Source organism: Lissotriton vulgaris, chromosome 12, assembly GCF_964263255.1.
Source record: "Lissotriton vulgaris chromosome 12, aLisVul1.2, whole genome shotgun sequence".
In the NCBI taxonomy this organism is placed as follows: Eukaryota; Metazoa; Chordata; class Amphibia; order Caudata; family Salamandridae; genus Lissotriton; species Lissotriton vulgaris.
Genome location: NC_141700.1, coordinates 745,340,580 through 745,366,170, shown reverse-complemented (window position 1 = coordinate 745,366,170; position 25,591 = coordinate 745,340,580). Strand labels below are relative to the sequence as shown.

The following is a 25,591-nucleotide window of genomic DNA, read 5'->3' as shown; positions in this document are numbered from 1 at the left end:
GTAGTTGAATGGACCTTTGGCATCTGGAAAAGCAGATTCAGATGCTTGCACAAGAGTGGAGGTGCAAGGCAGTATACCCCCATCACCTGCTGCAAGATCATAGCTGTCTGTGCAATGTTGCACAACCTTGCGGTTAAGAAGGGCACTGAGGTGGAGTTGTCAGACTACGAGGACCATAACGACGACGTCGCTGTGCCACAGACACAACCTGCTGGGGTGTCTACGCCAAGTGATGGCAGATACAGACGTGAGGAGATTACTGAAAACTATTTCTGAGTGAGTACAGATGCACAGACAGGTCAATGGATGTTAGGAAAAGAAATATTTAATAATGTTGCAACAACGTTACTGCACTGATGTGCAACAAAAGAAAATGTTAAGAGAAAGTGGTGAAATGTCTATTGTCCGGGTTGCCTCACCCGCCCTGGCAGTCTTATTTTTTGCTGCGCTTGGCAGCCCCACTGGGATGTGCCTCTCCCCCTTCCGCATGTCCAGCAGCCTCAGCAGAGCGCCTGCTGCTCCGGCGCGGCTATGACACTGCGCTGGCCGGGCTGCTGCGGCTGCTGCTGTCCCCAGCCTCGCCCAGGTCCAGGGCTGGATTGACAACAGTGTTCGAAATCATAAGTGCCTCCATAGCGGTCGTAATGCGGGCCATGCCCCTAGTGACCTCTGCCGTTTTCCGGGTCAGGCTGGCCTCCATGTTTGCCCCACGTTGGCATATCTGGGCGGTAGCAGCAGCAAGGCGGTTGATGGCCCTGTTCTGCACGCGGGCATCCCTGCGGTGAGAGAGCTCGTGCTCATCCAGTTTTGTACAGAGCTGCGTGATGGCAGTGGTCACTCGGCCAAGACCTGTAGCAATGTCCTTATTGCTTTCTACAAATGTCTTAAACCCCTGCGCCATCTCTCCCATCTGCAGGTTATGCACCCGCAACTGGCGCTGGCAGGCCAAGATGGATTTAGACTGCATCCGCTGGATCTTTACCATACTGCCCTCCAGCCCTTGAAACACGCTGCCCTCCCGTGCTGGAAGTGCACTGCTGGATGTTCTTCGCCTCCGGGGATTGCTGCTGCCCTGCTGTGTGGGCTGGGGTGCCACAGGTGTAACTGGGTTGCTAGCTGGGGCCTGACCCGCTGCTCCATCGATGGGGTTCAACGGAGCTACAATAATACTCCTGGCAGGAGATGTGGCAGGTGCAGGGTGGCTCTGTGGTGGTGAGTTCTCTGGGGAGAACAGCAATGGGGGCGTGCCAGATAGTCGGGGGGAGTGTAGAAATCTGAGGGAATGTCCAAGGTCTTCCTCATTTTCCAGGGCACTGGTGTTCTCATCCTCCTCCTCCTCCTGTGCTGGTTGACTGGTGCTTGGCCCTGCCACCGCACTAGCAGATGGTGCTGGTGCTGGTGCTTCAGTAGCTCCTGCTCCTCCACCTGATGGTGCCCCTAGGTATAAAGAAGCATTTGTGAATTGAGTGCTGATGTATTACAGTCACTACAATTAAAGCATTGCACATATCATTTCAAATACGTTGATTCAGTTTCACAGTTCTTTTAATTGTGCTTCTGCACTGGCATTTTTGCGTTGTTCTGCTGACTACATTTACCATGCTGCATTTCTCATGTCTGTTGGTAGCAGTACTGGGCTGGGGTTTGGCTGTGCATTGGGTCTAAAGGGGAGGTGTCTGGTAGGGTGTGTCATGATGTGCATGCTTCTTACCTTTAGCTGTAGCTCTGGCTGAGCTATCCAGGTTCCCAACTCCAACCACACTCTCCCTCTCGATGGTAGTCGCCACTAGTTCCTCCAGGTCAGTGAGGGGGGGCGCCGGGTTCCTGCCTCCACCAGTAAGTCCTGCTTGCCTCTGCAGCTCTGCCAGTTTCCTCTTTGTGAGGCTGCGGATGTCATAGAACCTCTTTTTGAGGTCGTCAAGGCTCCTGGGGGTGACACCTACAGCGTTTACTTTCTCCCCTATTTCGCTCCACAGCCTCTTCTTCGTGCTCTCGGGTACAGTGAGGGACAGCCTCCCAAACAGCTGCCTGTGTACCCTCACCACCTCCTCCACCAACACTTGCAGCTCCATGGTGCTGAATTTTGGTTTCCTCTTGTGCCCAGCCTTCTGGCTCTCAGTGCTGCTAGCCATCTTTCACAGTGCTCTGGATCCTGCTTCCACTGCTGCTCACTGTGAATGCTCAGCTCAGGCTGCCTCTCCAGAAAGTTCTAATGAGTTGCACCTGCCTGGGTAGCCACTCCCTGCTAGGGTGGGGGAGGGTGCTTCCACCTCATTGGCTGTTGTCTTTGGTTTCAGTTTGACTTGCGTGCCGAATCGGCATTCACCAATTCGGTGAATACCGATTCGGATTTTTCCGATTCGGATTCTACCGATTCGGTAAATACCGATTCGGTATTTACAATGCGTTCCTATGGGCCGTTTGGCCAAGGGGGTGTATTGCGATTACCGATTCGGTATTTGCTGAATCGGTTGTAGCCGATTCGGTAAATTCCGATTCAGTGAATGCCGATTCGGTACGTATCGAATCACAATACCGATTACTACCGAATCGGTATTTTTCCGAGTTTTTTTACCTACATCTCATTTTCCGATTTCAATATACCGATTTGGTGCGATTCAGTATTTTAAAATCGGAAAATGCGTTTTACCTACATCGGGCCCTTAGTAACGTGACAGGAAACTTGGAAATACAATATTTTTTCTGAAATAAAAAAGAAAAACCCCTACATATCACATGTGACAACCTGATAGAGAATGAGGAATGTAAAGAAAGCCTCTGTTTCAAAGATAAATCTATACCTTCTATGTAAAATCTTACGTTCTGAAGGTGATGTAAACGGATGTATGACGTTACAACGCATGCTTTTACCACGCATGCTGTTACAACGCCAGTTTTACAACGCAAACCTTTGCAACGCATATCGCTTTGGGGTGCTGGATAGTGAATAGTTTAATTTACTATTCCAACTCCAGTCCCCGTGGACACTAGGGAAGGTGTTGGATAGTAAATTAAATCGATTCCCTATCCTAGAGCGCCCCCCAGCGCAATGCGTTGTAATGGTTTTCGTTGTAAAACCTGCATTGTAATAGCACTGCGTTGTAAAACTTTCATTGTAAAGGATGTTTCCCGATGTAAACCAGTATATACCACCGAAACGCTGCATCGACAGCTTAGGATATAACTTTTTACTGCTCATGGAATTTGTGTTATGATAACATTGGACATATTTCATATTGTCTATGGAATTTGTAGTATAGGTAATTGTGGGATTGCAAAACCATTGGTACTAGGTAAGCTAATGTGATTAAGATTATTTTAGAAATCGTGTTTCCCTCTGTGTGCATGATCACGAGTTCCTGCATGGCATGGACCACCGTGGGAGGTGGGAGGCAATCCAGCTATGAGTTCGGGGGTGGTGGAGCGAAGATGGCGCAGCACCGATAAACTCATGCCCAGAGTGTTTTCTGCACCGAATTCTCAAGGTGAGCGGATCACACTCCTAAACACTGTACCCCTGTTGCTCCCGCTACTTACAATATGGTGGATGATGTCTTTTGAAGCACAGTGTGTGCACCTGCTACTTTTAATATGGAGGCCGGAACCTTTCAAATTACAGTGTGTGGATGCACCACTGTTCGACTGTTTCCTGCCTCAGCACAAGACAGTACAGCTGCAAGTGATGAAAATCACGTGCTGAAGAAAAATGGCCTGTCACAGCACCAGAAATACCCCATATCTCCTCTGTGCTCCCCGCTCCAAAACACCTCAATGTTCAGGCTTCCTGAGGAGCATCTCGACATTGACAGCTGCCTCGCTTCGCTGCCACGACTTTCCGTCATTAACTAAGACTGCAACTTATCTGCACTCAAGCTGCCTTGCTTCGTTGCAACGATTCTCTTCTTAAATTAAGACTGCAACTCATCTGCACTGCAATTGAAAATCAAGGGAGCCTCCCAGCTACACTAGTGAAGTCACCGACGTGTAGCCATCATGCCGCCTGTCTCCTCTCCGACCTGCAGCGGCCACGCTGGTTCTTACATAGGCCGCGTTGTGACTGAGACAATATTTAGACTGTGATTTAACTGCACCCAATGTGCCCGTAGGCAGAGACGCCTTTAACACTATGGCCGTTTCACGGAATCCACCCCACTTCCCCATTGAGGGCATTACAAATATAAACTACACAGTCCTGAAGATGGTCTCGCAGATGGACACATAAGAGACCGAAACGTCGACCATCGCCTTCTCCTACCAATAATTATTTTGCAATTTAGATTGAAGGAAAGGTGTTAGCAGGACCCACAGTGTCATATATTGATGTATTACTGATATCCCTGTAGGCCTGTTCATATATTTGTATATATAGATTTTTGCCTTTTTTACTTGATGATAAATTCAACATTTTCATATACACCCGCCTAGTCTTGTTTTGTTTTTTTGTTTCTGTTTATTGTTGACAACTGCTTACATCCTTTGAAATTTATATGACTCAAAGAGAATTTATTGTTGAACGTTCAACCTTGGGACCATTAATTTGTCCTTAAAATTGACTCTAATTAATCCGAATACAGACTTGAAATAAATTCCCTTGAAGGCATCCTTTACCTTTCCATTTATATTTACCCAAGCCCTCAAGGGTAGTTTGGGTTGCTCACTGTTATAAACCTTCCTGAGGAGCAAGCACCTTCCAATAGCTCCAGACAGCAGTTTCTGGAGAGGGGGTGCAGAATGCCCGTGCACAGTGCTCCCTCAAGTACACTAGCCTTGCAGCTAGATATGTGTCTCTCTCACATACTACCTCACGCTGTCTCATTCACTGTCAAACTAACTGTCTCACTCACACTGTCTCATGCAGCCTCACTCACTGCCTCACCCACACTGTCTCACTCAAGGAGACTTTTCACTTACATGCTCACACTCTGGGGCCCATTAGTCCACCCGCCATCCCGACGTAAAACGGGACCGCCCGCCATAAGGGCGGCGGTCCCGTGGGGGCCATTATGATGCGCCCGCCACACTGGCGGTCGCATCCCGCATTTTTAACATTGCAGCGGGCGGTGCTAAAAGCACCGCCCGCCGCAATGCTAAAAATGCACACTGTGCACTTCAATGCACAACGTGACAGGCACCGTGCGGTACCTGCCACGTTGTACAGTGAAGTGCAGGGGGGTACCATAGGTACCCCCCATGTGCACCCCCCCGGAGTCCCTGGGGGCCCACAACAGGCCCCCACAAGACATTCCCGCATGTCAACGCTGCCACGGAAAAGCATGTCCCCGCCCACACCCCAATATGGATAGCAGTGTCTAACAGACACCGCTACCATATGAAACCCTTTTCCGCCCGGTCAACTCCTTGACTGGGCAGAAAAGTGTTGGACGATCTTTCCGTCCATAGTAATATGGCGGGGGAAATGTGTGGTGGGGGGAAATTGGTGGCGGGTGGGGAAGGATAGCGGGCGGATCGCCACCGCGCACATGGCGGTGGCGATCCGCCCGACATCCTAATGGGGCCCTAATTCTCACTTGCATCCTCCTCACTGGCTCACTCATATATTCCCACACTCTGTCACTCATATACTCACACACTGTAAAACTTACATTCTCACACAGTCTCACTCACTGTGTCAGTCTCATTTGTACACTGTCTCCCTCATATACTCAAACATCATGTCACTCATATTGGCAGTCACATGCTCACTCACTCAAACTTTCACTCTCACTTGCTCTCACTCATTCACTTCCAGACGCCCACACACAATATCTCACCCCAATGCATGCACACAGTGTATGAAATAATTTTTTACTTACCCATCAGCTGCCTGAATGGTTCTTGCTTCAGCTCCATTAACCCTCTAGGCAGGCACATAGCTCCCTTCTGGCAGGTGTTCTGTCTCAATTACTTAAGAAGGACACTGAAAGTGGAAGACTGTGCAGTAAATTAACATGGACCCAATGTCATAGGGCTTATGCTTATGTACTGCGCAGGTTCCAGTTTTCTGCCTCTTCCTTTTCTACCTTTCCTAACTTGTCACACAAGTTGGAGCAACAGGAGGACTGATGAGGAGCCCCAGGGCTTAAGATTAAAGTGCCATGGCTACTTTAGCAGTAACAATGCAGCGCATCACAAAGAGGAATTCCCTGAGGTCAGACTGAGCCCTGGAGATAGGGATGGACTTTGCCCGGCCGTAATATCTGTTTTTTGCTGGTTTGGGCAATTTCTTTCGCATGCACCAGCCATCATGCTGATATCCTTGTTTCAGGCAATTTCACCCTCAAGGGTCAGTTCCCTACTCGTTGTGGCCCTTGGGAGAGATGTGGAGGCAGTTTAAGACAGGATGGATATTCAGAAAAAGGAAAGAGGAAATTGATTCCGGATAAAATACTGGTATAGTTGCCAAGCACTTTTGGAGATAAAGGCAGATTAGATGATAAAGTTTCAGCTGGCGCTTTACCAGAAATTAACATTAAGACATTTTGGGGCCTATTAGGATGGCGGGTGGTCTTTCGTCCGCCCGCAACCCTAGTGGTGCTGGCACCAGCCGCCAGTGGTGCTGCGGTCCCGCACCGGCAATTAGGATGCCACCGCCATGGTGGTGGTGGCATCTACCATTCCCAGCAATGTGGCGGGCGGTGCACACAGCACCGCCCGCCTCAATGCTGAGAATGCACGTTGGGCATTGGCATGCACAAGGTGACAGGCACCGTGCAGTGCCTTCCACCTTGTCCATGCCAATGGAGGTGGGTACCATAGGTACCCCCATGTGCACCCCCCATCCCCCCAACATCCTGGGGACCCGCAATGGGCGCCCACATGCAGTACCCGCATGGTAATATGGATGGTGGTGTCTTGAAGTCCGCCCTAAGGTCCCCATTAGAATGGCGGGGAGACTGAAGTCCGCCCGCCATCCTCACGGGGATGGGACCGCCCATCATACATGCGGCAGTCACACGCGGCTGATTAGGATGTGTAACGCCACCCTGGCAGTCGCAGTCCGCATATTTGACATGTTGTGCATTCCCATGCACAACATTGCAGGCACCGCAGATCGATTGCCAACCGGCGGGAAAGCGGCAGACGGACTTTCCGTCTGCCACGATACCCCCCCCCATAATAATATGGCGGGGGTAAATCAAGTTGGGATGGTGGGCGGACTGCAACTGCCGGCCCGGCAGTGGCGATCCACCGGCCATTATAATCACCCGCTAAGTTGTGATGAATGATGAGATTCATGACTAGGTTAGAAAAGAAATATAGATGCTATTAAAGGCACAAAGGTCAACTTGCAAAGCTGACACAAGATCACGTAAGGCATAATTTTCAATTATCTCACAAACAATTTATCGGTAAAAGACAGAGATTAAAGAAATTCTTGATATAGAGAAGAAATTAAAGAGAATGAATCAAGTAAACGATATGGCATTGTTGACACCTGCATAATATAATTTCTCAATGTCTTGAATTTTGTAGTCTGTATCCTACTCTGTGTGCATGGGAGTCGTCATGTTTGCTACATGTAACACTTTGTCTACTATTGGCGTAGCAAAGAAGGAGATGACATAAAAAGAGACTTCATACCTTCATGCAGGTTTGCATCAAAATTCCACCTTATTTATGAACCCTGTACCCTTCCTATGGCCCTTTATTTAACCTTAGTTAAGACACTGGGTAACGTGAACCAAAATGTATAAGCTTTCATGCTACCTTGTTACTATAACCTCTGAGTTTCATTAAGTTTAATGTCAAACAGCAAATTCCAGTAGCAGCAGTGGAAATCTTCACGCCACGTGAACAGTTGTGCTTTTCTGCAATTTTGTGACTTTCTGATTGATAGTTGTTTCCTACCATGTGTATTAAAGTTTATCTTGCCCCACTAAGGAACAATGAATCTATGATCTGCAGGTGGATCTGCAGCCCAGCTGACCTGAACCAAGCTTAAAAAGTCTGAATTAACATCTGCACCATAAGGGAATCTAAGACATGGAAGAGACAAAGGTGGATTGTGTCATCTGGTGAGCTCACATTGCCCCTTTCATTTCATTCTGCACATTCACTGTACACCTGGAACAAGACATCTATATTCATGGCCAAGCTGGGAAGAGGGAGTATTGCCTTAAGATGGTGAAATCTCCCCAACTCAGGGTTAAATTTATTTATTTTTTTCCTTTCAGCCAAGTCCCATTGTGTGTGGTCATGAAGGACTAGGCTATTCTAAGGCCCAGCGGTGCCAGGGAACAACACCTGAAACCTTCGTGGGTTTACCTGTTCTGGCGCACAAATGACAGAGACACTGGACACTTCCTTCGGCGTCAAAAGATCAGCATTTATTTACTGCAGGGATACAGAAATCGCAAGAAGTACACAGCGTGTAGGTTCTGAGAGACTGCTTCAAATTCCACTAAGTGGATCGCTCCTTATATACACATTTTTACCATTGCACAACATACGAACAAAAGGTTACAACTCAGTTCCCACAGTAAACTTCAAAAGGGTTGCATTCATGTTTTCAGAAGCCCGGAACATACATACAGTAGCGTTGCCGGTTCCCAACTGTGAAAGCACATTATCTCATCATTAGGGGCATTCCACTCTAGTTGCAAACGAACCAAGGGAGAAGACAGGAACAGGTGCAAGGAAGAAAGACAACAGATCGAAAAGGAATATGGAGGCAATATCGGAAGCATGATCGCAGGATCAAAGGACTCAAGCCTAGCGCATGCAAGGCTGAAACAATAGACCGGCACGGCTAGATGAGCCTCGAGCGAAGCCATCTGCCTTTGCAGTGTCATTCCCCTAGTCATAAAGTCACCCTCAAAGGAACATGTGTCTTCCGCAAGAGTTTGGGAATCCCAGGGTCACAAAGCGAACACTGTCCGTTCGCTGACTACGTGAGGGCAAGAAACAAAATGGATGCCGTATCTAAAATGGAACCCGTGGGTTCAAATGAAGAAACCCACGACTAAGACGAACGGTGCAAAGTAGTGTAGCGAAAACACGTACACCCACTGAACTCGTCATTTGCGGTTCATAGATACCAAACTCGTCCATATTCAAACAAGTTCAAAATGTCGTTCTGATTCTCACGGAACCTCAGACGCTCCTTTTGCCCTCATGTAGGCAAGCACTAGTCGATATCAGAATCGATTTCGATATTCATCAGACCATTCAGATGTTGCTGTAACATTATTCTACCCATCAATGCTTCTTTGGTAACAGATGGCCGTCTTATACACGTTGTAGCACAAAGGCCACATAAGGCAGGACCACACTGTACACAAAGGCAACATGTGAACAGGAATGTCACAACAACCCCGATGATCATCAGAATCTTCCAACCCCACATCGACATCAGGCCCCAAAACCATCCTAGAAGCGTCCAATCACCTTCATCCACGTGTATGGACTCGGAGATCTTATGCAACTTCGAGATGGCTTGATATACAGTTGGAGCGTTATCAGGAATGAAAATACAGCAGCTCGAATGGATCACCTTGCACACACCACCTCTATCTGCCAGTACAACGTCTAAAACCATACGGTTTTGCAACGTCATAAGTCTATCCGCCTGAAGCTCTGCTGTCAGATTACCAAGAGCACTTGCAGTTATGTTAGCAGTCAATTCTACCACACGAGTCAACTGTCTCAGGTTCCTACTATTAATCATAGGTCCCCAAAATGGCAGGAAACCCTTAAAGAAGTCTCCCGCTTCTTGACCGGCAGTGTCCTCTTTGCTAATAACACCTCTCACAACTCTAGTTTTGTGATAGTCTGAGGCAACTGAGAAAGTTGGTGGCAAAAGATTCGCAATATAACAGGTGCCCGAGAAATCCCGAGGCAACCACGTATATGCGCGATCATAACATACAAAGTATGTACCCTTGGCAGTCAGGAAAACAGGGGAAGAGAGCATTGGTAAAACATACGTTTCAGTGCAAGCACTCTTCCCAAGCTGAGCTCGCGGATTTCGACCAAGTCCTTGCAAGCAGAAATTACCAAGGTGGGGTACAATCCAGATCGGAGATGAGCTCTTAAGCTGTCTATCACCCACTGACATACTATACTCAGCCCCACTCAGGTCCTTGTATGCTCGCACCTCTACCTCCGGAATAAGCGATGCATCAAAAATATCTCTATCTAAATCAGCAATCGCTATTGCCAAAGTCTTGTGGTACGGGCCGGGACCAAGGTCTGCAGAGCGTGGCTCTCGATGGGGGTAGGAATCTAGTGCACTACGAAACAAAGTTTGGAATGCTCGAGCTGACCCCTGGGAACTATAAGGAAGAACCAAATATGGAATACCCTTATCCATGGTATGTGGCATTAATCCACACACCCAACAGTTAGTAGTATTCATCACCAACTGATGCTGATGCAGAAGTTGGACAAAGGAATTATTCATAAATTCCGCACGTCTAACCTGTTCATGTTGGGGCAGAAGATGAAAGGAATGTGGAGAAATAGTGGGAATAGAATTCAATACAGGAGAAGGAGAAATAGGTGAAGCGGAAGGCAATAACGACTGTATTCCAAAATAGACTCCACTCACTAGCAACATAGAAACAGTCAGGAATAGCAAGAATAACAGAAACAGAAAACATTTGGTTCGAATAACCTTATGAAGCTTAGTTCTTAACGCCGACATCCTCTCTACTTCCGACAGCTTAGAGAACTCCATCCTCGAAAAACCGTCCGTGACGTTCTTGACGCACTTCGTTCTGAGTAGCGATTATCAATTCCCAGGAGTTCCCAGGAATCGACAAAAGTAATTGACCTAGTGTCAGAAACCTGCTAAACAGAAGGAAGTACCCGCACGGCCCTACGGTCAACCTGGATGAAAGGTTTTCCTTAATCTAACATTCAATTTTTAATGCAAATCTCCTAGCTGTGGAAAACACACGTGGAGAAGAACTCAAGAACTGGTAGAGGATGCAATTGTTCATAATGTTCATAGCGACAGAAAAGGGGTAATGTAAATTCAAAAACAAAAAACAAAAAAAAAATGTTTTTTTTTATTAGTCTTTGTTATGAGAACGAAGAAAATAGCGACTTCTCCCAGGTCGAGTCTGTTCTTCAAATAATTGTTCAGATGGTAAAACAGTGTTCGATCGTTCTGATAACAGTTCAAGCCTTGAATTCTCCAATGCTGATGGTTCAACAAATGTATCTGGCTGCAATGAAGTGTCTCCTACAGGTTGAGCATCACTAAACGGCACAAAACGTGTTGGGGTCTCAGTTTCCGTTGCAGCAATCCCAGTCCTCACCCAAGAATCTGCTGGCAAAGGGATTGGAACTTTCTTGGTGTGGGTGGCATGCACCCAATTCTTTCTGCCTTCCAACCGAACTGCAGTCCTTGTGGCCAGGAGTACCTGGAAGGGACCCACAAATCTCAGCTCCAAGTTACGCTTTCTTCCGAAGTTGCGGGTGACGACCCAGTCCCCTGGTTGGAGCCGATGTCCAGGACCCTCTGTTTGTGCTGGTAGAGCTTCAAAGACCTGTTGATGAATTAACCTCAGTTTAGCAGTCAGATCATGAAGATAATCAATTAACATTGGATATTCAAGGCTTTCAAACGCCTTAGGCCTCAGGACTCCCCAAATGTTTGCAGGACGGCCGAACACAATCTCATATGGGCTAAGCCCTACTCGAGAGTGCACAGTCGCCCTAGTTGACAAGAGAGCTAGAGGTAAGGCATCAGGCCATGATAGACCAGTGGTCGCTTGAATCTTAGCAAGTTTCAGTTTCAGGGTGCCATTGTACCCTTCCACTAAACTTGCCGACAGAGGATGATTGGCGCTTATGGAATTTTTGTCGAATTCCAAGGCCCTTACACACACTCTTCATCACACTTCCCACAAACTCACTTCCGTTATCTGACCATACAATCCATGGCATTCCATACCGAGGAAAGTATTCCTTCAGCAGGACTTTTGCTGTGGACAGGGCAGTATTATCCTTAAGTGGGTAGGCCTCAATCCATCTAGAGAATGTGCAAACCACAACCAAGACATATTTTAGGATATTGCATCTCTCCATGTGGATGAAGTCCAACTGGATAACTTCAAAGGGACATGTAGGAGGAGCAAAATGACCAGGTGGGGTGAGGGTGCCCTTGCCAGGATTATACATCAAACATACCATACAATTCTTAACCACTCTCTCAGCACACTTAGCAATACCGTCATTCTTCCATACAGGGGACAACAACTTACATATACCTTTCACACTAATATGTGACATGCCGTGGGCCATAGTCACAACGGCAAGCACATACGCATCCGGTAACATCCACCTTTGACATTCTGACAAATCAACCCAACATCCATTCGCGTCTAACTTTCCCGTGCTTTCTTTCCACTTAGTCTTTTCAGTCTCGGTGGCCTCATTCTGAATCGCTTTAACACTCTCCACAGTGTCCTCACACATACCAGTCTCCACCGGCCATCTCACTGAACTCGTGACATACATTCGGGTTGCAAGGTTCTTAGCTGTCTCCTTAGCAATCTCATCAGCAAATGCATTACCACGACCAACATCATCTGTAACTTTTCGATGCGCGCTGCATTTAATGATTGCCACTTGCTTAGGCAATGTAAGTGCTTCCAAAAGATCATTCACAAGCTGTCCATGCTGAATCTTTGTACCATGCGATGTCAGGAATCCTCTTTCTCTCCACAGTCGACCAAAGCTATGTGCAACGCCAAAAGCATATTGACTATCAGTAAACACATTCACTCGCTTTCCCTTAGACAAAACACACGCTCTTGTCAACGCAATCAACTCCGCTGCTTGAGCAGAACTCTGACTCAATCTCGCAGTTTCCACAACCGTACTCAACGTCACTACAGCATACGCAGTCGTCACATCACCATTCGGCAACTTGAAACATGAACCATCAACATACAAAGTACCATCGGGATCTGCCAATGGAGTGTTTTTCAGATCAACACGACCTTTCGTTTCTTCTTCGGTTCTTAAATAACAATCATGTGGTGGTACATCATCTGATTCCATATTGGTCGGCAACAATGTCGCGGGGTTTAGCACATTACAGCGCTTGATCTGTATATGACTTGCCAAAAGCGTCAACTCATAACCGGACAACCTTGCGCTCATCAGATGTTGAGTCTTTGTACGATTCAAGAGAGTGTCAACTGCATGCGGAACCATTACCGTAAGCATATTATCCATGACCAAGCCTGCGGATTGTCGAATGGACACCGCAGCTGCCGCTGTCGCTCTTAGACAACTTGGCAATGCTCTAGCTACTGGGTCCAAGGTCGAAGAAAAATATGCACATGGACGCTGTTTATCGCCAAATTGTTGCGTCAACACTCTTAACGCACAACCTTCTCTCTCGTGAACGTATAGTGTAAACGGCTTTCTGTAATCAGGAGTACCTAACACAGGGGCCGAACACAACGCATCACGCAATTCAGAAAAACTTCTCTGTCAATCTTCAGTCCATGGCAAAGGAGTCGGAACATCCTTGCACGTAAGAGCTAACAATGGCTTCGCTAACAATGAAAAATTAGGAATCCATTGTCTGCAGTATGACGTAATACCTAGGAAGGCACGCACATCTCTCTGAGTTGTTGGCACAGTCATTCGGGCAATTGCTGCAAATCTTTCTGGGGTCAACCTTCTTCCCTCCTTTGACAATAAGTGACCTAAGTAGGTTACTTCTTGGCAACAATATTGTAGCTTAGAAGGTGACACCTTGTGATGTAAGTCACATAGATGCTGTAACAATGACACTGTAGCAGTTTTGCAAATCTGTTCTGTGTCAGCAGCCACTAACAGATCGTCAACATATTGAATCAAGGCCGCACCCGTCGGTAACACAAACGAATCAAGTTGACTCTTAAGGGCCTGACTGTAGATCGATGGACTCTCACAGTAGCCCTGTGGAGCGCGTTTAAACCTGAAGCTGCGACCTCCTAATGAGAAGCCGAATAGATCCCTGCTTTCCTCAGCAATCGGAATGCTAAAGAAGGCATTCTTCAAATCGATTACCGAGAACCAACAGGCAGAGGCTGGAATCAGAGTCAGTAAAGCCGTAATGTCAGGCACCACAGGAAATTGTGGAATCACAATTTTATTTACCTCTCTCAAATCAATGACAAAGCGATACACAGGGGGTTTGGATGGATCAGTTAGTTTTAAGATAGGTAACACAGGACTATTACACACATCTCCCCGAGTTTCCTCGATTACATCTTTCTCGATCAAATCATAAATGATCGCCAGTAGCGCACGCTCTCCATCAAGGGAGATACGATACTGGGCAATGCGTGGCAGTCGCACATTTGACTTCAACTGGACTACATAAGGTGGTATGTCCAATAGGCCCACATCATTGGGACCTGTTGCCCATAAAGACTCAGGAAGTGAACTCAATTCCGGCGGGAACTTATCAGTTGACAAGTACATAGGAGAGATCACTCTCATATTTAATGTAAGCTCCACTCCCGCAGGAGAGCAGTACAAAGTCGCATTTAACCGTTTCAGTAAATCCAGACCCAAGAGATTCTCACCACAACCTGTAGTCAAAATCAAAGGAGCCTCTAACTCACAAGGTCCGATCGTAAGGGACAAAGGACTAGAGACTGGGTTGCTAACCGGGGCGCCAGAGAATCCAACGGAAACATTTGTTAAGCCAGACAAAGGTGCGCCAGGGAGTTTCGAATGCATGATAGAACTTTTTGCTGCACCAGAGTCCAACAGAAAAGGCTCAACTACGCCCGATGTGGCAACTGCGACGTAAGGCCCTCTCTGATCAACCGGAACTGATACTACTCCCTCTCTTTGTCTATGGCTGTCCTAGTAACTGTCGTCTGCACCAATCTCATGCTCAACATAATAGTCATCCATGTGATACTGTGCAGATCTATCATTTCTCGTATTTCGCTGATCAAAACAATTGTTCGCGTCCGATGAAGGAGCGGAACGCTCATTCTGATTTCGAGAGGTACCACGACCTCTACTTTGAGATGTCTGCTGAGAACTTCCACGACCTCCCCGAACTGGAGCACCATTAATTCGATCACGTAAAACGGGACAATTAAACTTCAAATGGCCCTCTACCCTACAATATGCACACTGATTATACCCGAGCATAGGTCTAGATGCAGAGGAATCAGAGCGCGACTGCATCCTAGAGGACTGCACCTGTGATCGATATTGCTGTTGAGAGTCATTTTGATTCGGGCGTGGAGGATACGCTTGCTGCAATAATACCTTAGTTTTGAGCTCTTTCGTTTTCTTATCAGCGCGATCACTTTCCTCTTTTTCTCTATTTTCGTAATATTGAGCTGTGGCCAATATTTGAGCAGTGGTAGAATCAGCCCACGAACTTTCGGAATTTTTCAATTTGTTACTTAGTTCAGGCAACAGATTCGACACAAATTTATCAACAAACAGTCGCTGACCTCCCTCAGAACTCATATCCTGACCACTGTGATCGATAAACGCTTCCTCAAATCTAGTAAAGAAATCGGAGACACTCTCGTCTTTCTTTTGCTTGCACGCAGATAATTTATCCCAGTTAACTCTCATTGCTGGCATAAGCGTTTTCATAAGGGTAATAATTCTTTGGGGCAGAGCCGTAATCAACTGTTCAGGCTTAGCCCCACCAACTTGTCGTCCATCGGCCGCCACAAGAGCAGCCCAATCACCGCCTAGCTCGGCTGCGTGATTTTCTTGTCGAATTTTGGCCCAAATTGGTTGTGGTACCACGTTACCAAACAACATATCAATATCGGCAAGGTTCATAATAGTAGCATCCACAAGTTGGGACAACTCCTTATAATAACCTGCGGGATTCTTTCGTGGATCAGGTAAAGATTGCTTCACCTGCAAAACCTCTGATCGTTTCCATGGGAGATGTATCCAAACTCTCTGGAAGTGTGGCAAAATGGGAGGAGCTACAGCAGCATCACCCGGCATCCATACTGGGGGAACTTCTCGCATAGGATACTGACCAGGTTGTGCCATTCACTCCTCGGTGTCATCTTTAAACAATGCTCGAGGTTGTACTATAGGTCGAAAAGCCAATAGACGCTCCAATGCGCGTCGTACATTACCACCTATAATCATACCGCTCGAAAACTGATTCCGAAGTTCAGTCATTTCTGACGGTACATTATCTAATTCATCATCGTCCCACTCTTCCTGCAAAGATTTGCACATTTCCTCAAACACGAATCTTTGTGTGGGCTCATTAAACTGAGAGAACGTCTCGTAAACTATACGCGGAGCGTACTTAGCAGGATGTCTAATCCATTTGCGTGCCATAGTTACTAACGTCTCACTCTCCCTACCACTAGGAATTTGACTTCGTCTCTGAGAGACATCAGAGACATCGGACCCAAGTATTGGTCCAGAAAGTGGAGAATAGAGATTAGCAACAGTATTAGGTATACGACTACGGACAGAAGGAGAAGAGGAAAGAAGTACAGGAGCAACAACATGAGAACTAAACATAGGAGCAGCAGGAGTAGCCAAGGTAACAGGAGTAGCGGGAGCAATAGGCTGAGCAGGTATAGGTAATGGAGCAGTAGGAAGAAGGACAGATAAGGGAGCTGGAACGGCTTGGGGAACAAGGGGGTTCGGAAGGACAGGACCAACGGCAGGCTGACCAGCAGCTGCCGGAACAACAGGTTGAGGAACAGGAAGAACCACAGGAACTATAGTATCCTGTGCATATGGAGGTGGTGATTTCAGTAGATAGGACAACAAAGGATCTTCTACCGCTTCTTCTCCCTTCTCATCAGAACTTGACGGTAGAACCGGATAACATTTATCCACCGCCATACGATGCAATCTAGTAAAAACTTCCTTTTCCATCTCATCTTTATCTCGCTGGTACTGTTTTGCACTTTGCATCACTGTAATAATACTGTCTCTCTTATTTTTCTTTATTTGCTTGATTTCTTTCTGTTTGGCCTCTTTACGCCACAACCGAAAGGAATCAAACATAGCCGGCCTAGCTTTCTTTTTAAACAATTTTGCTTCGAGATTATCTAAAATCTCAGTGTCGAAACTACCATTAGGTGGCCAGCTAAGGACACCATCTTTCTTCGTGTAGCGGATCCAACAACTATTGTATACGATAGGACCCACTCCGTGTCGACTATAAAGTTCATAAAGTGGAGTTCCAACTGGAGGTATCGGACACGAGTCCTCTAGTCGGGAATCCGAACCGCTGCATATAAAGAAACCAAACAAATGACTACGGCCAGGCATCGTGCACACTAACCGTCTTACAAACTTCAAGGGTTTATCGAATTACGATGTTCTCACAAAAATGCAAGACCCTCGGTTTTTGGCAATTGCAATCGTCAAATAAAGACTCAACAACTAAGAACCAACAACTAAGAACTACAAATGCAATGGAACCATGCAAACAACCAAGTTTCAACAACAAAGCAAATGTCCCAAGAAGGAACCAACAACTAAGGACTGGGAGCGACCCACAAATACTTAACTGAAAGAACAATGGCGTCACCAGGAAGGCCCGTCTATCGTCTCGCTGTACAAAGGTCTACGCCAAGCACCGAACCAGGTCGACAGTCAGGGCATCAGTCCGTCGCAGCCGTCAGGAGGCGGGAATCTTCGCGGGAAAAGTCTTCGGGCCACTTATTTCGACAACAGGATCGATGAAGCGGGGTGCACCTTCCCTCGGAGATTTCACATGAAGTTCCTCACGATCGTCAGGCTTCGGACCGGTACCGCTGATGTCGCCCCACGTAGGGCGCCAACTGAAGGACTAGGCTATTCTAAGGCCCAGCGGTGCCAGGGAACAACACCTAAAACCTTCGTGGGTTTACCTGTTCTGGCGCACAAATGACAGAGACACGGGACACTTCCTTTGGCGTCAAAAGATCAGCATTTATTTACTGCAGGGATACAGAAATCGCAAGAAGTACACAGCGTGTAGGTTCTGAGAGACTGCTTCAAATTCCACTAAGTGGATCGCTCCTTATATACACATTTTTACCATTGCACAACATACGAACAAAAGGTTACAACTCAGTTCCCACAGTAAACTTCAAAAGGGTTGCATTCATGTTTTCAGAAGCCCGGAACATACATACAGTAGCATTGCCGGTTCCCAATTGTGAAAGCACATTATCTCATCATTAGGCGCATTCCACTCTAGTTGTAAACGAACCAAGGGAGAAGACAGGAACAGGTGCAAGGAAGACAGACAACAGATCGAAAAGGAATATGGAGGCAATATCGGAAGCATGATCGCAGGATCAAAGGACTCAAGCCTAGCGCATGCAAGGCTGAAACAATAGACCGGCACGGCTAGATGAGCCTCGAGCGAAGCCATCTGCCTTTGCAGTGTCATTCCTCTAGTCATAAAGTCACCCTCAAAGGAACATGTGTCTTCCTCAAGAGTTTGGGAATCCCAGGGTCACAAAGCGAACACTGTCCGTTCGCTGACTACGTGAGGGCAAGAAACAAAATGGATGCCGTATCTAAAATGGAACCCGTGGGTTCAAATGAAGAAACCCACGACTAAGACGAATGGTGCAAAGTAGTGTAGCGAAAACACGTACACCCACTGAACTCGTCATTTGCGGTTCATAGATACCAAACTCGTCCATATTCGAACAAGTTCAAAACGTCGTTCTGATTCTCACGGAACCTCAGACAGCTAGCCATGATTTGATTTTAAATGGTTGTAGCATTGTCATGTGACATATGGTTGTTGAGATATTGAGGTGTCGAAAGATGTATCACATCCAAAGCCTAAACCATGCTAATGCTAATCCTTGTTTCTGATGAGAGTCCAGTGAGTAATGTGGGGACACCTTAGACCCATGGGTTTCCCCAGAAAATTGTTACCAAAGACATATGATTCTGCCAATAAAACATGAAGACACATGACATTCCCTAGTGTGTGTTGGTGCACTGGTCTGTCAGGGACCACTTTAAAATATCTACTAGCACCCTGGATTGTAAATGCTGTAAATGCTGATCACCAGGACTGGAACCTAGATGTCCCACATACCAGGCAACCAATTGACGTGACCAGTTTCCCTTGCTATAGAATAGGCCCCTTTCCCTGAGTTGGGATCTTCAATTCAGGTCTATCTGGAATGGTGTTGGGGAAGCCATGACCTATGCTTTTGAATTCTCGTACATATAAGAAGGCAGCAACAGAGATAAGCTTTACTGAACGCGTTATCATAGTTCGCTGCATATTAGGACTATGGTGTTGCTTGCCAGCTAGTCATTAGTTTCATGATTTCTTTCTGCATTACCTCAAATGCATTGCAGTCTTTCACTTGATCATTGTGTACTATGCAGACATATCTATTAGAACACAAGCCTCTGAATATGACATATGCAGTAATAGCTTAGAATCATTCAGCTGCTATCCTTGTTCTATGAGCTACATCTTTGTATGTGTGTATGTATGTATGTGGTAATTCTATAACTTTAACCTAGTCAAAACGCAGCAGAGTTCTGTACATGGTCAGAATCCAGCATAAAATCATTAAATGATAGGAGAGGTAGCTGGTTTGTGGACTACCAATGCACTTCAATGTAGTGCTACATTAGAAAATAGCTCTGTGATGTTTTGGTTTTTATATTCATTGACTGGAGTGGAACTTATAAGTAATCTTTATAGTCTGGCTGGCCATTGGAGTCGTCTGAGGACAAGGACGTGCTTTGAAACATTGCTGTTCGTGCATTCACCCTAAGAGCTGCAATAACATTTCAGTTCATACTTTGGACACATGAGCTCCATCTATCTCATCTTCTCTGTTCTGCCTCATTTTAACACCCTAAAGTCCTCATCTAAATAAGGGGGTATGCCTTATTTAAGATGGCGCTGATTGGATTGTTTTCTATGCGTCAATACTGTGTCATAATGGACCTGAGATCCAGACCATTACCATCATCTGGAGCAAATTAAACTTGGACTGCCTAACCAAATTACTTGTCACGAGTCAGAAGAGCTAAATAAATGGTTGATAATTTCAATTGGAGTGCAGTGCTAATAATGTATATAGCACTTCATACTAAGGTTTTCAAGTCTCTTAGTGTTTGCCGTAAGAAATTATACACTTATTGGAATAATGGTACTACATGTAATTGACTCTGATGAAGCATGGGATGCTTAGTTGGTTTAGCTACTGTTCAAACTTGTAACATGCTTGTCAGAGTAAATGTCCGTGGTGAGCATTTAAATCACTGCACCATCTTGCGGGCATATAGTGCCTAGGGCAGAGATCTTCAAACTTTTTGATGCTTAAACCCTCTTATCAAACTTTTTTAGGAGTAAGGACCCCCTCCTGATAAACATTTCTAGAACCTGGTACTCCTCATCATCGACAACCATAAACGCCGCCAATTCCTACACAAAATAATGTTTACAGTGGGGAAATAATATTAAACAGTGTTTGGCAAACCAAAGGTCAGGGAGCATGGGGGCTTGGTCAAAGGTGTAGCTAAAAACAAAGGGCCTCTTTTATAAGGAATTGGGGTCTGGCAGCGCCGGAAGTCCACTTGCTGTGCTGCCCTATGCCAATGTGGAAGGACAGGAATGCACAATATTTATAAAATACGGTACATTCCTGTCCTTTCCACTTCAGTTGGCGCACACATTGCTGCCTAGCACCAATATAGGCAGGATTGGTTTTGTGCAGGAAGGGGCACCATCCTTCACAAAAATAATCCCAAAAGAAGTTTCCCCCTTTCTATGTGAGGTGCAGAATGCAGCACAAATGGAAAGAGGAAAACACGAGGAGAAATGCTTTCACTGGGGAGACGTACGTTTTTGGTGCTGCCTCATGTTTAAGTGATTTTAATAATATGGGGCAGCATCAAAATACATAGGTGTTGCGTGGGAACACCCGTGCAGCACACATGGAACACCTCCTTGACGCAGAGTTACGCAGGGCAGCAACTTGCCCTGCTTTGTCTTATTCCATATCTATGAGGCCATGCAAAGCCATGCAGGGTGACTTTGCGCAGCTCATAGGTATAGTTAAGATGCTCGCGCACCCAGAGCATAAAAAAAACTGGTGCTCTGGTGGCGCAAGCCTCTCATAAATAAGCCCCAAAATATTCTGTATGCTTTTTTAGGTCTTTCACCATCAGGTACCTACATATACAATAATGGGCAGTGTAAATTAAAAATAAATGTAAAAAGTTGTTGCTCAGTGGGAAAAGCACTGCATACATTATAAAACCTCTATTAGTTAATGTACTGCATAGATCTGTGTGTAACCAGAGAGAGACAGAATTAAATCTTAGTTGGTGCAAAGGAGACACTGTATTTTTAGTGCTATGTGATCGCAGCCTGTGACAGAAAGCACTGTGAGAATATAAGTCGTTATTTTATACTTGCATTGCATTACACACAGTAAAATATAGACTGATACAAAATGTATAAATAGTTTTAAATAAAATGGTTCTTCCAAAATTTAGATTTTAGGAATCCCAGGGCCTATGTAATGCAATTTCTTTTTAAATAACTGTCCGTTCAACACCTCCTTAGGGGTACCAAGGGCTGTGTACGTACAGTTATAAATAAAAGCAAACACTTCACAGCCCAGTTGTTTACTCTTTGCACTACCACTCAAACAAACAACTCTTTGTCATCACAAAGGTTCGAGTGATTCACCGGTCTCAAGCACCCTTTACAGTTCCAGATTAAATAGTTGGGCATCCGGGCCGGCTTTAGCACTAGTAGCGCCCTGTGCCACAATGTTGGTTGGCGCCCCCCTCAAAGACTACCTCTGCCACGGATTCCCTCACTACCATCATTTGACAATCCCCCCCAAGTCTCCATAACCACTGTCTCTTAGATGTTAGTTTTATAGCGCCACTCATACCTGTTTAAAGTGTTAGAACACTTTACATCACACATACAGGGAATGGAGACAGCCATACGTGTGTAAATCAGTGTAAAGGAAATGGTACATAAGACAGAGGACCACAAGGTGTAGGAGTCACATGTCATCCATACAGGTACTTTGGTCTGGAAAAGCATAAATTCAGAATTTAAAATGTAACACCATTGTTTAATATTAAGAATTGATTTCTCCCCGAATGTTTTTGCAATATCAGAATAAGGAAAGACTAGGCAAAACAAAACGTAGCTTTAATATTTTCCTTGCAGTTTGCATGTGGCACTTTGATGACAGTAAATAGCTTACTGCTCTGTATTAGGATTTTAGTTTATAAACTGGAAGCAACAAAAGAATCTCTCTGACAAAAACGATAACCTATTGCCCTTTTTATAGTATATGCACTTTGTGATCTGAATGCAACACCTTCCTGCAGTAGGCATATTACAATGAGTCAAAACTTCTACTACCAGACAAAGCTCTCTCCAGGACGAACGTTAATCACTTTGACATTTTGATTGATGCTTTAAAATTGCTGGGACAAGGAAGGTGATCTCGGTGCTTTTTAAACAATTAACATAGGCCCCCATCCCAAGTCAGCGCCTGGTGCGGCGGACCGATCGCACCGAGCTAGAGCCGGCCCTGTGGGGCATATTTGCATTTCTTTCAGGTGGCCAGGCACCCTGACACAAAAGCCTTTCACGGAACAGGAGATTCAGCAGTCTCAGCAGAAGCATTTCAAACGATTGAAATTAGCTGCCCCAGGACTGCTCTCCTTTTCCAAAACTAAAGCAAATGTTTTTGAAATCATGCAAAGTGAGGTGGGGGAATGCGCAACCCTCTTCCCAGGGCTCCACGGCCCCCCTGGGGGTCGCACCCCACAGTTTGAAGACGTCTGGCCTAGGGTGATGTGAACACCAGAGGTAAATAGCAGTAAGCCCTATGGATTCTGCTCCCTCAGGACCTGTAGAGAAGGCTTCCAAGGAAATAAAAAGGCAATAGGTCTGGTGTTGGGTGCCAGCCTTTTGACCTTCTCAAAGTTTACTATTTTGGTCATGAGTTTTGCAAAACCTTTTTGTTGGGGGACCTGCAGGACCTTCTAAATCTAAAAATAAAGTGGCTAAAAGCAAACATATTTATTTGGTCTCAAAAGCACCCATTGTCATGGTAGTCCCTGGTACTGAAGGGACATATTTGTATTTGTGGATATGCTCCTGGGGAACAGGAGGAATGCGGTTACTCACAGATTTAGTAGCCAATGGCTGAATTGGGCTGGCCCATTGACCCATGCTTTATGCTGTATTGGACTGAAGAAAAATGTGAACGCCAGAATAGCACTAATGGGTGACGGGTCCTCGGTGAAAGCACCTATAAGTAAGTATATTACATTATATAAAAAATGTATAATAAAATGTAAATTTATTGGAAAATACCAAACCTATAGAGAATTATTATACAGAAGAAAAAAACGTATTTCACAATTATATACATTTTTCTAACATTTTAGGTTTTTGTGAAATAAAACAAAGACTGAATTATAGCGTTATTCAAATATTATATTTTATTCCAAGAGTTACTGTTTAAGGGTCTGGTCCGAGATGTATTGTTACCCTTCCTCTCCACAGACTTTTGTTTTATTTACAATGTTAGGGTGGAGAGGGATCCAAGTGGAGTGAGTGAGGTCAAGGCTGCTGAAATCGTGTTAAGACGTATATCATAAGCAAAAGAGAAAGGGCACCAAAGCATCCTGGATGAGTGAAGACACAAGAGTGATGTTAGGCATAACATTACTTATTAATTAATGCACAAAAGAACACGCAATCATAATCTGCATTTTCACAAATTTCCTAACCACTATCCAAAATACATAAATGTGAGAAATTGGGTTATTGGTTGCGGGTGGATGTACCACAAATGTCACTAAAAAAACTGTACTCAACCCTCTGGTGTCTTGGAACAAAAGGTGTCAAATTTAACTTAGAGGCCCTCTGTTAAGTATTTATGCAGCACATAAGCAGCAATAAAGTGAGGCAAGACAAAGGCAGAGTCAAAAGTTAAGTCTGACCACGATGTGGTGTGGATCAGATATACAAGGTGGATTGGGCCCAGTTAAGCTTACCTTTGAACTTAGAAGACATTTTAAAGGAAAAATATCTGAGATGGTAAAGTTCAGCAGGGCAAGGCAGTCAGCAAAGTTGCAGTGAAGATTTCTACTTTCAGACTTAATCACGTTTTTTGGAAGATGAAAATCTCCACAGGGATGAAAATGCAGGCTGTAGCTGACAAGGGCGACACAAGGTCAAATACCCTTCTGAAGAAAAGCCACTGACTAGCATGTGCCACTGTGGATTAGAACATAGCAGGAGCTGACCGGCGATACACCTTGGGTGGACCGATGAGCAAGTAGTTCCTGGTCTCCTGTCGGTTTTCAGAGCCCTGCTTCCCAAGTTTTAATGTAACTCTGTTTGGGCACCATTAGCTCTACTTCCAAGGGTCCAGGAATGGGTGGGCATTGCTTGGAGGGTAGCGCTCACTTCGTGCATGGTCCAGGAGCAAATTAGAAGTCACTGGAGTTTTTTTGTGTTCCGGTAGCTTAGTACAGGAGGCCAGTCAGCTAGCCCTTGGAGTCATTCTGGTACTCCTGGGTTGTCGCAGCAAGGCATTCTTCAAGCAGTAGAGCGATTTTCCTCGAGGGCAACAGGCAGGCTTGCATCAGCAAGGCAGTTCTCAAGCAGCAGCACAGCACTCCTCTGAAGTACAAGAAGGCCTTCTGAGGGTCCTCCACAGGCCCAGGAGTGAACTGAAGAGTGGTTTTGAGGACCCTATTTTTATACCTAGTTCCAGCTTTGAAATGAAAGAAACCTCTAGATTCTCCCCCCACAGTTATTTCTGGAATGACCTTCCTTCTTGCCCAGTCTCCAAGAGGTCTATGGCGAAAAAAGCCTGATGTGAATTGCCAGTTTAAAACTGCAGACAGGCTGCAGTGGCAGGCCTGTGACAGGGCTTAAAGGCTACTTAAGTTAGTGTCTCAATACATGCTGCAGGCCCACTAGTGGTGCGCAAATAACAATGGATTTAGGGCCAGATCTTTGTACTGGGGTGAATGTAAGACATTGTTCTGCATTCTGTCCATCAACTGTGTTTTTTGCAATTTTCACCCCGAGTGTGCTGGGTATGCTCAGACGTGAGTCCCAGCCTGTTATATCCTGTTCATCTCTTTCCCTGCTGCTCAGCCTGTGTGTGTGATGTCATTGGAATGTTCCTGTGTGCATGGTTTGAATGTGTGGTCAGTTTGATTGAGTGGGCTGAGCAGCTGGATGCTGCTCCCGGTGGGGCCTCCTTCTTACCTTCCTTATTACCTACTTTAACCAATAAATACCTACTTAAGAATACCAACGTCTACTGGATCTTCTTACCTTACAAATTACAATTTCTACTTTGCAACAATGGCGACGAGCGAGAAAGAACTACGTGTGCAGAAATTACTTTTGAAACATGGAACTGAAGAGATGGAAAATGAAAATTTTAAAAGAAGACAAACAACGCTTTTGATGCCCCACCGGTGTCATGTCACATCTGACAGCCTACAGGAAACATCAATAAAGGTATGTTTCAAGCGTTGGTCTTTGTGCAGATTATTGAATTTTAAACTAGGAGATTTATTAGCAAGAGCCTCAAAACTTCGAGTTATGACTGTTGTCAGAGAAAAACGGTGG

At 45.6% G+C, this 25,591-nt stretch overlaps 2 protein-coding genes across 2 annotated transcripts in view; both read right to left on the bottom strand.

Moving 5' to 3' along the window:
• The window catches only part of LOC147678547 (extracellular calcium-sensing receptor-like), a 95,779-nt gene that overhangs the window by 52,703 nt on the left and 17,485 nt on the right, over positions 1-25,591 (bottom strand). The gene's annotated exons all lie outside the window — the stretch shown is intronic.
• On the bottom strand, positions 9,128-10,678 carry LOC147678548 (endogenous retrovirus group PABLB member 1 Env polyprotein-like). Its single transcript, XM_086946595.1, has one exon. It carries the CDS (start codon positions 10,676-10,678, stop codon positions 9,128-9,130), a length of 1,551 nt encoding a protein of 516 aa, XP_086802721.1.